Source organism: Euprymna scolopes, chromosome 1 (assembly GCF_053919585.1).
Source record: "Euprymna scolopes isolate OS-2025 chromosome 1, ASM5391958v1, whole genome shotgun sequence".
Classification (NCBI taxonomy): Eukaryota; Metazoa; Mollusca; class Cephalopoda; order Sepiida; family Sepiolidae; genus Euprymna; species Euprymna scolopes.
The window spans coordinates 171,389,733-171,405,710 of NC_136482.1; the positions used below are offsets into that span (position 1 = coordinate 171,389,733).

Below are 15,978 nucleotides of genomic sequence, written 5' to 3' on the forward strand. Positions count from 1 at the left end.
CCAAAAAATAGCACTAATCACAGCTAGACTTATGGTCTGTTAGCTTGCCCAAACTACAAGCACTCTATTGCTAAACAGAAAAATAAATCTGCAGTAATTTAATACGATATGACTTCTTTGATAAAATTGTGCCAGAGATGGGTATATTTGCTGATGATATCATGCTCTATAATAGACATGCAGTGGAAAAACGAATGTCCACATATCCAAGGCAATGGCAGAAACCCTAAAAACAATCTTCAATCTGTAGTGGAATGAGGCTGTAAATGGATGATAACATTTAATGCTACTAAGACTAAGCTTCTTTCCTTTAACAACCACAAAAAAAACCTTCTCAACCATCAATTGCAATGACAAATAACATCTTACCTAGAGCCCAATCTTCAAACTCTTCACAAGAAATATGACTTGGAACAAATACATTGAGGACATTGTCGAGATTTCTGCAAAGATGGGCTCCCTCTACTAAGTTCATTTTTGAGAGGAGCATTATATATTAATTTATTTTTATTTTGGACTATTATTCTCATCTTTATGACTGACACGCTTTGGCCAAAATGTGGTGAGACGACAACAACTACGGATGGCAGTGATGGCTGAGAATGCAGTTAGGAGATTCAAAGTTCCTATCCGTCGCGGTTACCACCTGACGAAGGTCAGAGGAATAGTTGACCGAAACGTTGTGAATAAACAAAACCAATAAAAGATCAAAAACAACAACTCGTAAAGATGAGAATAATAGTCCGAAATAAAAATAAATTAATAAGTACTGTGGTTTTTGCAGAACTAGTAATTATCTTTTGTCACAATGTTATACAGCAAGTTCCAATATTATGAGTAGGGAAATAATTACTTGTAAAATAGTAAATAAATTCATTAATTTTATTTTAAATAAATTATCAGTTTAGCAATTCTGAGTATTTTTGTTTCAGAAGGGTGCAGAGAAGCTTTGTTTCAAGGAGTTTTCAATTTTCTAAATAACCTGAAAGCAAGCAGGGGAAATCTTTTGTAGAAAAAAAAAAAAAATGGACAAAATACTAGTTGTAATTTAAATGACTGGTATTTTGTCCAGTTTTGCTACTATAGAAGATGGAATCAATTCACGTCATTGAGTATTTTCACATAAAATATTGTTTCCTTTATATTTCTGCTGCTCCATCCACACAAATTCAAATTCTGCTTTATGTACAGCCTAACCCTAACCTTGTTCTGACAGGATTTAGAAAAGTAGATAACGGTGCGTGTATGTGCACTGCACATGACTCACCTGGCTATTTTATTTATTTTTCCATTAGTGTTGGGGGCTTTTCTACGAAACTCTGAATCTGTTTGAAAACTTTTACAGTAAAAGCGAAAGAAAGTATAAATCACTACTTAGGAATCTTTTTTAAATAGAATTTTGAAAATTAAATTTAATTATTAGAGTATCGTTTGGTCATTAAATTTTTAATTGAACCAAATTGTTATAAAACTATAAAGTAATTTGTTCAGGTAATGTTTTAATCTCTATTTATTGGATGTTAATAGCTTCCAAAAGAAACAATAGTACTAGTCCAGAACGGCCCTGAAGTAAATATGCTAGTTAAAAATAAAGTGTCAGGGAAAACTTTAGAAATTATTTACTATCAACTGAATGCCTTCGACTGATCCAAGGCAGTCTTTTTATAACAAAAGGAACATGCCTCCCACCCCTCCTCCTAGTCTATATATTCATTTGTCATTTTTGCAACTCATTTGCGGGTTTACTAAAAATGTACAACTAAAAATTAAGCACGATCAATGTAAGACTAATTGATTAAAGCAACTTCGACACCGGCGATCAGCTGGGTCCGTCAGTGTTAGATATCATAAAACAAGCTTGTAATGAACAATAAAATGAATTTACTTAGAAGTTTCAAGTCCATACCTAAAAAGATATTTACTGAAGAAAACTTCCGATTTTGATTAAATATTTCCTCGTACACGGGCAATCTACTAAATCCGTTAACACAGTTGTGATTTTTTTGGCAAATCCTTCAAGACTGATACTTTTTTCAACCCAGTGTGCCGCATTTTAAAATTTTTTTAATCTTTGTAAAAACAAAAATAAAAAATGATAATAAGCAAGCTTATTTCTTTATTATTAAAATAAAACAAATTTAGTCAGTCGCAACTTTTGTAACCCCACACTGATGAAGCTCAGCTAGAACCCCTTTTTGTCTTTAAACTCGGCTCGGATCGTCTGGTCCTTCTCTAGGGTTGTTACATTGAATCCTGTATGCTGAAAGCGAATATCGAAGCCGCAGGCAGAAAGAAAAACAGACTCGTGAAATTCTATTCTACAGAATTAATTTCACAAACTTATGTACAAATAATTTTACAAATATCATTCAGTTCTTACTAAGTTTTTTCAAAGTCTCAAATCTCTTCATAGACAGCGTCAGACAGATGGATAAGAAGAGGAGTCATGTCTCCAGGGAATGGCGGGTTACCTCGATTTTCGCGCACAACTCTTTCAGAAACTCTTCGAAACTCAACTTGAAAGCTGACTAATTTTCACGCGACAGTAGTATATATAGTGAGGTATGTAGATGGGGTGGAAGTTTCCCTAGCCAATCAGATTTCGCCACAAAATCGGAAAACCCCAGATTTTTGCGTGTGTGCAATTACCGAATCTGGGATCTGAGATTTACAGACATACTAATTCCCATGACCTCTAAGGTCATCATGTCAGCACTGACATCTGACTTCACCAAGGCCAGACAATATTATGCTCCAAGTTTCCTGTCATCAATTTTAACTGCAAAATATATTTCTCGTGTTTCAAACAATATCTATTTTAACATGAAATAAAATATTTATATTCTCTATTTTAAATCCTCGAGTTATCTGCCGTCATCCGGGAACGATTAGTTATCTAGCATAGTTATTTGGACCCTCCCAGGTCCCTTGGGGAATCTAAAGCTCCCCAATGATTGATTACGTCACATTTTCAGCTGAGTTTTTTTGCAAATAAAATTTTATAAGTGACATTTTCTTTAAAATTTGAATTTTGTAACACAATAATAATGTAACGCTAGAAACCTTTGTAAAAAGTAGAAGAAATCCTTAAAGACTGGGGCAATGTTTCCAATCCCATGTGCCTCTTCTGGGGGAACTAGTTTTCCCCAGGGTAATTCTTTTTTGGGGCGCCATATGGCAGGATGCCAGATTTCAATCCGCCATTTTGGTGCATCAAATTTCATTCCGTCATAAAAACAAATTTCTACAGAATAAAAACTTATTTGTACATTTTTATCTAGCGAATAATAAAAATTACATCTGAAAAACCATGTTTATTATTTTTTTCAAATCCAACAACGGGGCTGAAGTTGATGTTTTTGATTCTAAAACAAAACTCTCTTTTTTGATAAACCTGTGTGGCGTACCGGGAAAATTTTTCTAAAGAATAAAAATGAATAACATTTATTTTTACAAGAATCTTTATACATTTATCTCGTGGCTTTTACTTTTCTCTTGGAGACATTTTATTCATGGTTTTCTTCATCAAATATGCTTGTAATAACAATTGCCATGAAGTCGTGAAGGATTTCCGGCCATTACTTTTGCAGTCATCCTGTATATCCTTTTTTCAACTTGACACATTTCGACTCATTCCGATAAGCATTTTCCTTCGATTCTTTCACAATTTCTCCATCATTTTCACTTCAGAAATCACAATACATCATTTACTCTATAAACTATCCTGCTGAAAATATCCAAAATTATTTGAATTTAATTTCATGCTTACAAGTAATAAAAAAAACTTAATCAATATCCCACATCCCTGAAGATTGAACTTTATGATCTACGGTCCCACCTTCAGACACACGGTTCGAATTCTTGCAATGCAGAGCTCACCCCTCTTTTCCTTAGTAGAGAAAAGGAAACATGTATTCAACACCCGGAGAAGGTCGCAGGGTACAGCGACCGAAATGTTGTGCTAATAACACCCAAGATGAGAATAATAGTCCGATTAATCAAAATAATACAAACAAACCTCTCTATATATTGATGTATGTCTATATATATTATAAAATTTTTGCCTATCAAACTCCTGTCAGTTTTTGATCTACAGACATGAAACTTAATATATAGGGTATTCGAACCCATGCAAAACTTTATATTTGGGTTTTAGCCGGTGAAAATCGGTGCAAAAGTGTGAAAATTAAAAAAATAATAATAATTAATAATGGAATTTGCCAACTGAAGGTAAAACGACGATATTACGAATATGCATGCATAACGTAATAGCTATTGGTTCGTGTTTTAATTTTTAACCTTGTAGCAAATATGTCTTCATAGCTCAGGCATTAACGTCAAAGGAAAAAGTAAATCGTAAGCTAAACGTTTTGGTTTCGATTCTAAGTGGTAGCGTACGAGTCATATTTATTTATTTATTTTTAATCTTAAATCATTACTGTATATTGGGTCCAATATAATAAATACGAGATCTGCATTAATCAAAATATCATATTTAAGCGTATTTTACGACCGGGAAATGCCGGGCAGCCTGCTAGTCAATTATATGGAAAACATTTGAAAGATTTACTCGCGTAATATACGCCCCCCCCCCGTGTATTTTTTACGTTATGCAAAAATACAGACATGATACGAGATTTTACAGTAATCTACAATTTACAAATCTCTAATTAATATTGAACTTTTAAGATCGGAATCGGAAATAAATTTGTCATCACCAATTCGTTTTTGATAGTATAGAAATACTAAGGGCAAATGTGCCGAACGAATTAATCAGGCTGAAATCTGAGAAATCGAAGATAAAACAAAAACGTTCCTGTGTAGCTCGGTTGCCATAAGTATATTTTCTATAGTACGACGGCTATTGCTTACGTTAATATTGAAAAGTGTATATGTGTAAATTAGAAATCTATTTAATTTATTAAATGATTGAAAAAAAAAAAAAAAAAAAAAACCCTGAATTGGTTGAATTAAATTAAAATCGATGAATAACCTTTTTGGTTGTTTTGACACTAATGTTGATAGTGATGGTTTGTGATATATAAATTCCGTCTTGCTGTAAATCGGCTAAATATGCATAAGTGTCGTCCTCGTCCAATGATAAGCCAGTTGCTAAGTTGCCTGATATTACGCACACAGTTTGCATGTACTTGTATATGTACATTCAATTTAGTTAACCGCATCTCTGATGCGTCTTTCTACGTCACTGAATTACCTCCCTTGTTTTGTTTTTATTTAAAGTTGTCCTTGAAATTCGATTGCATAATCACATGAAATGTGTCCGGGACCCATTTTTTTTTTTAGGATATTCCCCCCCCCCCACTCCCCTACATTTTTTCTAATATTAGTGTATTTATTTTCGTTACCTATCCTTTAGTGCGAGCTTTTTATTGTTACAGTAAGTACACAAAAACGTAAACCAAAAACTGTTCAATTTCAAAGCAGCATTTTTTTTTTTTTAAAAGAATAAATCTTTGGGATAAAGTGTAACGGAGGGGGGGATAAATAAATAAATAAATAAACAAACTTTTGCGAAACGTTACAATAGAAAATGTAATTTTATATTGACTGGCACAGTTTAATTTCAAAATTTGTTCAATTACTTTCGCTTAACTGATTTCGTCACTTAAGTTTGTTTTGGTAAAACTTGCGGAGAATGCTCTATTTTATGGGTGTTGCAAAAATGGAACGGAAATGTAAATTTCGTTCCGTTGTAAATTCGGTGAAGTTTTAAATTACGTCTAACTCATCGTTCACATTCGACATGTAAACTTTTATAAGTTTTCGGGTATGCTGGCAAGGTTGGGGAGGGGGCGAAAGCCGTTCTTAACATGGGGAGGACGGGACGGGAGTGTCTATTCCGAAAGCCGTTCTTAACATGGGAGGTTGGGGTGTTATAAGCATACCCGAGAACTTATAAAAGTCGACATTTCCGATGTGAACGGGTGAGTTGAACTTGTGAAAAAAAAAAAAAAAAAAAAAAGGTATACCAAATTAACTTTTTTCGTTTAAAAATTAAATTGGTATTTTTTAGATTAGGTCCACCCCACCTCCACCTCCACAATTTTCTTTTAAATGACGACTTTATAGGTTTTCGACTATGCTGAATACGGAAATCGCATTGGAATTTTGCAGTAATAAGTAGTTATCGAGATATAAAAGTTGTTTTATGCATTGTATTCTTTGGCGGCCATTTTTGTTACGCGCGTAGATTTGTTTATGGCGTGCACGCGCATAAAAGATGGCCGCCAAAGAATGCAAGGCATAAAACAACTTTTTATATCTCGATAGCTACTTTTTTCTGCAAAATCTCAATGCGATTTCCGCATTCAGCATAGTCGAAAACCTAGACGCTGTCATTTAAAAGAAAATTATTTTACCCTCTCTCTCTCTCTCTCTCTCTCTCTCTCTCTCTATATATATATATATATATATATATATATATATATATATATATATATATTTGAATATTATTCTTTCGATTACTTTCGTTTGGGGGGGGGGATAAAAAAAGATTAAAATGGAACGAAATTCAAATTCCGTTCCATTTTTACAACAACCGTAAAACAGAGCATTCTCCTCAAGTTTTACCGTGTTTTTTCAAGCTCTAAGTGTATTTAAAAAAAGGGGGGGTAATGGTAACATAAGTCCGGGGTGTTTTTTTTTTTTTTTTTTTAATTCTCATGTCGAAAATAGTAAGATATCAAAAAATTACGAAAACTATTCGAGTAGAAAGTTATTTCTAGTTAAAAGTAATTTTTACAGAAAATTAGGTAAAATTACATTTTCCATATATGTTTTAAGGTAGACCGTGAAGAGTACAGCAACAGGGAACATAACTCAGAAAACATTTTAGATTACGTTCTAATGGCGTCTAACATTTGTAGTAGTCTATATCTTACTAAAAATACAATAGCAGTTCTACTTGATGAATTTTCGTAATGTTTGGATATAATACTATTTTTGATATGAAAATTAAGTGTGTGTTATTGATTTTGCTTAAAATGACATATTTCAAAAAAAGTTAAATTTTGTTGACTCTGTCTCAATAATCACCTTTTTTTTTTTTTTTTTTTTTTTAATCTGTTAAGTCTGAAATTATTGACCATCTTAAAACGACACAATTAAAAAGGGCTTGTTTTGCTGCATGGAAAGATGTAGATGCACTGCTTTATTTTTCTCACTTAAGAAATAAGGAACCCAAATCCTTAGTATCCTAATCTTGCCCATCTTTTATTAATGATGGCATATAGTGGACTGAAATATTGAGTTCTTCTGTCAATTTACTTGTGCTTAGATGAGAAATCATTCTTCACTAACATGTTTAAAATGTCTTCATTGATGGCGAATGGGCGTCCAGGCCTAGGCTTATCTTCCCAGTTCAAATCTCTGGAACAAAACACCTTGACCATATATGCTACATACTTTCTTTAATGCTTCTGCAGCACCATTTTCTTGTTTAAACTCCCATATTAAGGGTTATAAATGTATGATTTATAAAACAGCTATGAAAAATAGGATAAGAATTTTTTATTGAAATTAGACCAGTAAACAAATATTTGTTTTTTTTTTTTGTTTTTGTTTTTTTTAATACCAAAACCCAAAAGTTTTAAAGCTATTTCCTCCAAACAAATTAAATTGAATGTTATAGAAATTAAATAAATAAATAAAAGATGTAAAAGAATAAATAGAACTGGCAATACAACAGGAATTCATAGATGTCCTTATTCAATCTGTGACAGTGCCAGCAGGTCACTGCTGTTTCAGTATAAAAAAAAATTATGTTACTATTTGAAAACAATGACTTATTTTACTTTCCCATTCTTGTTTCTTTTAGCTGGAGCCATGAAAGCATTGAATGCAAAAGGTATAGTCCATCGTGATTTAAAACCTCAAAACATCTTGCTGACTCAAGGTTCCAAGTCAAATCCACAGCCTTCAGAAATGAAACTTAAAATAGGTGAGCATTTTTTTTTTTTTTTTTATCTTTAATTCCCTTTTTTACCTTCCTTAGACAAACTTCATTTTTATTTCAAATACTATAGTATACCACTAAATCATAATGCACATCATTTAGTGCGCGACTATTGATAAAACTTGACAATTTTATATAATGTAAGAAAATGTTCATACATTCATTAAAATTTTTTTTACATAACTACTATACTTAGTTTGCAGTCATTTTGTAAGTTTGCAGTTCTAATCATCAATAGTTTGTTTAAAACAAATAAAAATGAGAAAACCTATAAAAATGTGATTTGGTAATTTTACAAATTGTCAATAATATATTAAAATTATTCTATATTTTAATTAAAATATAAAATAAGAAATTTTAGGAATGCTTTGAAGTAAGATTAATTTTTTTTTTTTTTAAAGTTTATTTTATTTATTTTTTTCATTATTCTTTGCACTAATTGTAATGATTATATTTTCTATTATAGCTGACTTTGGCTTTGCTAGATTTCTCCAAGATGGGGTAATGGCAGCCACTCTGTGTGGTTCTCCAATGTATATGGCAAGTATAATTAATTCAATCTGAATACTTTTAAGAAAAATATATTTCCATTTAATAAAGATTTGTTAGGTTTACTTATTCTTGGAAAATGATTACAAAGAATGTTTTAGTTCATTTTAACACTATAATTAAGAGCAGAGGTTAAAGTGTCTGAAATTCTATTAATATAATGAGATGAGATAATAGAGATGAGATAATAGAGATGCAAATCTTCATTACTTGGTGCCTACCAGATCAGGCTGTCTGAAGATATTGGCTCCCTGACTAAAATGCACCAAACATTGATATTGTGTTTTTTTTTTTTTTCCTTTCTCTTTGCAAAACTTAATCATGTTCCGCAAAGCCAAAAACGACGTTTTCTCTACAAAACAACTAAGCACCATGAATAAGTATTCGAAGAATTAAAGAATTTGAAGTGTAAAAACTTTTGCAAAAATGAATCTTAAAAGGCTTGATATGCTGTGAAACAAGACAAAACTAAACACTATAAATATTTAAAGATATAAATAATTACTTGAAAATTTTTTTCCCAAAATTACTGAATTCATTAAATAACAGGAACAAAAATTGATATGCCATAAAACAAACATACCAAACACCATGAATAAATAATTGGGTGCTTCTTCATTTTAATCACGAAATTAAAAAATCGAAATATTGAATTTCAAGTAAAACCAATGATTTCTACTTAATTGTCATGTCGCAATTATGACCATATTCAAATATTACGAAAAACGATAAAGCAGAAAATTATTAATGAAAATGGTTTTTGAAAACAATAAGCAAAATTTTGTTAAGGTTTAAAATTTTCAGTTTTCAGAAAATAATTACCTCCCTTATTAAGATTCGAACGCTCCAAATTTCTATTTTAGCAAAACTCAATTTTCACTAATTGTCTTTGAAAACTATTTTTATTAATAATTAATTTTCTGCCTTATTGGTTTTCATAATTTTTTAATATGTTCATAACTGTGACATGACAATTAAGTAGATACCATTGTTTTTTTTTTGTTTTTTTTGTTCAATATTTCTATTTTCGAATTTTGCTCTTATAATGAAAAAAATGCCAATATTTGAAAATATAAATAACTTGAAGCAAAAAATAATCCAAAAAGGGTTGATATGCCATAAAACTAAACTAAACAAATCCTCTTAATTGCAATTATTGTTTTTACATGTGTAATGAGTGATCTGTATTTATTATTAAAATGAAGTTATATAAAGAAAAACAGATTTATTATTAATGGAGGGGCACCTGGCCTTGTTCCCGTTATAAAATATGCTTAAATATATTTTAATTCATGCAGATTTCATATTTATTATTACAGAACCAATTCTATATTGAATATTATATTGTACTTAATACATAGTACTGATTTCAAAAGATTAAAAAAAAAAAAAAATGACTTGGGTGCCATCAGCTAGAATCAAAACCAAAACATTTAGTGCTCTAGCTGCATTCCCTACCATTTGAGCTATCAACAGATAGATTAGAAAGACTTAAAATTAAAACACTTCAAGCTATGAATAAATTTGTGCTTGTGCAAAAGTAATAGAAATATGTTGGCAAGTTAAAATGAACATTTTGCATTTCAACTTGTCTGATATATTTCTGTGCACATTATTGATCCATCCAAACAAAGATTTTATTTGTTATAAACCATCTTTGGTGTATGATTACTATTTCCGATTAATTTCAGTGTTATGTGACCAGTAGTTTGTTAGTTTATCGGTTAAGTATTTTCACGCACACACCTACTGTTTTATTTATATAGATTTCTTTTTTTTTTTTTTTTTTTTCTATAACTAGGCTCCCGAGGTGATAATGTCTCTTCAATATGATGCCAAAGCTGATTTGTGGAGTATTGGAACCATAGTGTTCCAGTGCTTGACTGGCAAGGCACCCTTCCAAGCACAAACTCCACAACAACTGAAGCAGTTCTATGAGAAACACAGTGAATTAAAGCCTTCGTAAGTATTTTTTATCTTTATTCTAACCTTATATGTTCACATTAACACAAACCTCTAGCTTCCTGTTTGGAAGTTTTGCAGAGTGTGGAGTCATTTTATAATAACCATTAATCTTAATTTCATCCTAGCTTGGAATGGTAAGATTTATCACGATTCCATTTATGGGTTAAACAGAATCAATTACAGACTATTTACGGAAATATAAGATCACAGAACAAATTAATGTGCAACCGTTCTTAGATAAAGCTTATGCGTGGATTTGGCATAAAATGAGCTAACGAGTATTGACATGCTGTAAAACCAACCAACAAATTTACATTATTTAAAAAAAAATGTTTTGATACCAGAACAGACACACTGACTAATGTGCACACACACCTATTGCACCCATCAGAAAGTGTTAATGTGCATTATTTCCTTCTTTTTTTTTTTTTTGATCTACATAACAAAAATCAGTGCTTAAATTCATTAATTCATTGCAAATTAAAACTTTTCATTAAAAGAAATTAATCTTGTTTCTATTTGAAATCCTTTGTTTGTCTGTACGATCATATATTACTAGAACCCCCCCCCCCCAAAATATGTGACCCATAGAGGTTAGATTGTTTCAGTGGAGGGTGGAGGGTCCAAATCTAGTTAATATTAAAAAAAAAAAAAAAAATAAAGACAAAAATACGAATTTTTCTTTTCTTTTTGTTTGCTACTTTCCTCTCTATAGCTATGAGTTACATAGTATTACTAGTTATTTATAGTAAGCTATTCTAATCTTTTTATTCTCGGCTTTCTCGATTACCTTCAACTGTTAAACAGCGAATTACAGAAGTGAGAGTGTTAGATACCATATGAAATATGGGGGAGGGGGTAACTTATTAGATTGCTGGTTCTTTTTGAGGAAAGTTAGTGGTCTTGATTTTTTTTTTTTTTTTTTTTTTTTAAAGTAATGCTTTGTTAATTAATTATATTGAAATAATTTATTTAAACGTCTTTATCCATCTCATCAGTTTTCATTTTCCTCAATCTTCCTCTTTACATATTTTGTTACTAATTAAATATAGATTAGCGATGATGAAAGAAAAAGCAGTGTAGATGAAACAATGAGTTTGGATAAGCAGTTTCATGCCAAAAACTGGTTGATCTTCATTCTGATGTAATTAAGATGAGATGTTGGTCGAAAGCTCTTGAAAACAATTTTATCTCCCTTTTATTACACACACGGAAAAGAGGGGAAAAGATAACGAAATACGAAGGTCTTATGTACGACATGAAAATAATCTGGAATCTTAGGAAGATCTCCATCATGCCAGTAATTCTAGGAGCATCTGGACTCAAAAACTACTAGGCAAATATAACTCGTGAACCAAGCACAAGAGAGATTCAAAGAATTCCACTTAAAGGGACAGTTAAAATCTTAAAAAGATCTCAGTTGGAATATATAAGATAGCGTGTGAATGTCTTGCATCCAGTACTATGCCCCGTCCCCAGCTTAAACAAAATAAGAATTTCATTAAATGTAATGGACAATTTCTATCTGCATATTTTTGTCTGATTAAAAAAAAAAAAAAATGCTATATATATATATATACACACACACACACACACATAGCATAATCACGTTGACATACTAGTTCTCGTAGATCGCTGAAGTTAAGCAATGCTGAGCCTGGCTAGTATCAGATGGGTGATCATTTAGCAATTTTAGGTGCTACATGTGGTCTCTGCTTATCTCAACATTGTTTCCAGTTATCCTACTTGCAACTTGTATTTTATGTCAACTCAAGAGAGGATGGTTAGAGATTGCGCAACTCTTGGCATAAATATTCCACATGCAGGCACCCTTATAGTGGGTATCCATAGTCTGTCAAGACTGAAGGAAGCTATTATTTTTTTATATATATATATATATATATATATATATATATATATATATATATCAATCAGTCAACGACGGGTACTTTTGCTAGTATATATATATATATATATATATATATATATATATATATATATATATATATACTAGCAAATGTATCCGTCGTTGATTGGGTTCAAAAACAGCCTACAGAAAATGGACTCTGATTTATGACAGTATGATAGGTTATGAAAAGGAAGGGTTGTAAATTTGGGTTGAATTTGGGGGTATCAAAACCAAAGCAAAATATGATGAAAGTAAAAATAAAATAGATAAACCCCATAATTTATTATACCATACCTGTTCACACTGAAACACTTATCGCAATATTCTGTGGATCTATATTAAAAAACCTTGTTAAACTTTGTGACATATTTACAGTCTATGGAGGTCAGGTGCGAACGAACTCCCCATAATTTTATTATACCATATTTCTTCAAACAGAAACATAATTATCAAAGTATACTTACACAGATAGATATGAAAAGTCTTTATTAAAGTTTGTGCCTATTTCCATTCTATGGAGGTCAGGCGCGAACGCAGACCCCACAATTTTATCATACCATCCCTATTTAAGTTAAAACATACTTATCAAAGTGTTATGTACATCTATATCAAACACTTGTAAACGTTTTTTTTTTTTAATTTTTTATTTCCATACTTTGTGGACCAGGCGCGAACGCAGACCTCACAATTTTAATGAACCACTGTTCTGCCAGATCAAACATACTCATTCCTGTGTCTCGATGCATCTTCTATCATATGTAATCAATTTTTTAAGATAGTCAACCATATAGGAGCCTATTCGTGACCAGACAGACACACACACACACACACACATTCAGTGTTATATATATATATATATATATATATATATATATATATATATATATATATATAATATAAACTACCAAGTGTGTTTATATAAGCACAATTAGAGTTTTCCTCTAAATTAAGACTAAAAAATTGGCACACATGGTATAAAAGTTCAACTGCCTTCTACATTTTTTTTTTTTTTTTTACATAGGCATCACCACATTATCAAGGCCAAGAGGCCACTCAAGGATAAGGGTTAAAGAGTGTACAGTAGAAATTGGACAATATAGTAATCATTAGTAATGAAAATTTGGTAAATTTGATAACTTATATGGAACGGCTCATCAAGAACTTATTTACGTTAGACTTGAACACAACCATATTGTAGTCAGCCGGAAAGCAGGAAAACGGAAGACAATTCCACAGGCGTGCAGTTCTAAGAAAGAAGCTTTGTTCATGGAATCTACGTTTAGGTTTAGGCACAGATAAAGAATGGGGGGAAGGTGAGAGTGACAATAGAAAACATAATGATAAATATGGTGTTGAAAGTGAGAACATAACAAAAGCAAAGATGGTGACAAATCTGAAACCTGTAAATGACAATGTTTCATTTCATAAATGCTATCAAATGTGTTATTTTTTAAACTTGATGGGATATTGACATTCACCTTTTTTTTTTGTATAACCTCCATCCTCTTCCTCCCTCTCTTTCTACTCAAAAAAAAAAAAAAAAAAAAGTCTGTTTACTATTGTATTCATTCTCATTTTAACAAAGAATTTTGAATTATTGTTTTTTATTTACAAAAGGTTTCATTGCATATTTAAGTTGCTTGCCTTTTTTTTAGATTAAAATAATAAAAAATACTTCTTTTGATACTTGTATAGTTTAATCAAGACATAAAAAAACGAAAATATTGAAAAATGTTATATTGTACGTACCTGCTAAGAATTAAGTTCTCCGAGAGAAAAAAAAAAAAAAAAAATATTCACTTAATTTGATTTTTTTTTTTTTTATAGTGGAAAAACAATTTGACACTGAGCAAAAGGTAGCCATGTTTCGATTTTTAGACCATGAGGAAGGAAGAGGAACTATTATTTAACATAGAAAGGGGTTTATTAGCACTTTAGACTGAGTTATCTCCAATGCCCCCCCCCCCCTCTATGTAAAAAGAATTAAACATAGCTACCTTTAGCCTGCTGCCATAAAAAAAATTTTCCGCTTAAAAACAAAACCTACTTAATCAAATTAAGTGAAATTTTTGTGTGTGGGTGGGCGGGGAGACTTCATTGGAATGGGTATGTACAATATAGCTTTTTTTCAATCTTTTAAGTTTTTTATGTCTTGATTAAACTATATAAGTACCTTTTTTTTTTTTTTTTTTTTTTTTTTTTTTTTTGTAATTTAATTTTCAAATGTATTTAAACCATTTCCAGAATATAATGCCTACATCATATTTGAAATTATTTGCAAATTTGTAGGATTTTTTTTTTTTTTTAATGTTACTGATTTAAATGTTTGCCAACCATGAAAGTTCAAAAATCATTTGCATACGTTCATTTATTTGGATTATGAAAGGAATTTCATGTTTAGTCTTAAATTATGTCAGAATGAAGGTCAACCCGTTTTTGGCATGAAACCCTGTTTATCTAAACATATTGTTTCGTCTGCATTGTTTTTTATTTTTTTCTTTCTCTTATTTTTTTTTTAATCATTGCTAATCTATACCTCCTCTCCCTCACTACTACTACTACTACTACTACTACTACTACTACTATATATTTAATGAGTGTCCACTTTCATGTTTACATTATAGACATAAAAATAAAATGTCACATTCATTCTATTGATTATTTACATATAAACAATAACCATTAATTTAATTTGATAAGTTTAGCTTTTTCTTCATTTTATATTTGAAATTTCCGTTCACTTATACACACACACACACATATCACCATGTATATATTTAAAAATATATTTTTTTGTCATTGTTCGTATGTGACTATACATCTTTTGTCAATGAAAATAAAGGTTTCAATTTAGGGTTTCTAAAAACTTACTGATTATGAACCATACCTGAAAAGACCCCATGAGTGCACAGTGAACAAGGCATAAAAAAAAAATGAGTAAATTCATCTCCCCCCCCCCATTTAGCCCCGAATCCTGGTGAAAATGAACAAATTGTGCAGTTTTAGGCATTCATTAACATATGTAAATTTGAGTTCTGCATCATGCAAAAAAAAAAGAAATGACTAAGTCCATCATTTGCCCCCCCCCATTTAGCCTCAAAAAGTCCTCAAGGCCTTAACATATTTCAATTTGAGTTCAGCATCATGCAAAACTGCTAAGTAGACATACACAGAAAATTTTGAACACATATGATAAAATAGTCCCAAAAATGGAGTGTTTTTATTAGTCCTAAAAGAATTATTGCAAAGTATAGACAAACAAAATTATATAGAAATCAGTTAGTTACAACTTTTCAGAAAATTTTATAAAAATTCAAGGCATCAATTTTTTTAATAAACACAAGTCAATTTTAGCCATTTTAACCTGAAAGGCACCACTAGGGGTGTAATTGAACGGAAAATCCGTTCTGTTACTTTTTTTACTCATATCATTTCAAAATTTCAAAGAATTCCAAAGCGTAGTTATTGAGAAAAGTGCGGACAGACAAACGAATGGATAAGGGTTAATTTACAGGTTCACCCTCCTTTTGCCTGGGGACCAATAAAAATAAAAATGGAGGGTGGTGGACTCTCACTCTAT

At 31.0% G+C, this 15,978-nt stretch overlaps 1 protein-coding gene across 2 annotated transcripts in view; it reads left to right on the top strand.

Annotated features, from left to right (window-relative positions):
• Window positions 1-15,978, top strand: part of LOC145277512 (serine/threonine-protein kinase unc-51-like) — a 146,910-nt gene that overhangs the window by 92,122 nt on the left and 38,810 nt on the right. For both annotated transcript variants that reach the window (XM_080128940.1, XM_080128950.1), the window contains exons 6-8: window positions 7,838-7,960; window positions 8,442-8,515; window positions 10,326-10,486. In XM_080128940.1, coding sequence (XP_079985066.1) covers window positions 7,838-7,960; window positions 8,442-8,515; window positions 10,326-10,486 — 358 coding nt within the window. The remainder of the gene's footprint in view (window positions 1-7,837; window positions 7,961-8,441; window positions 8,516-10,325; window positions 10,487-15,978) is intronic.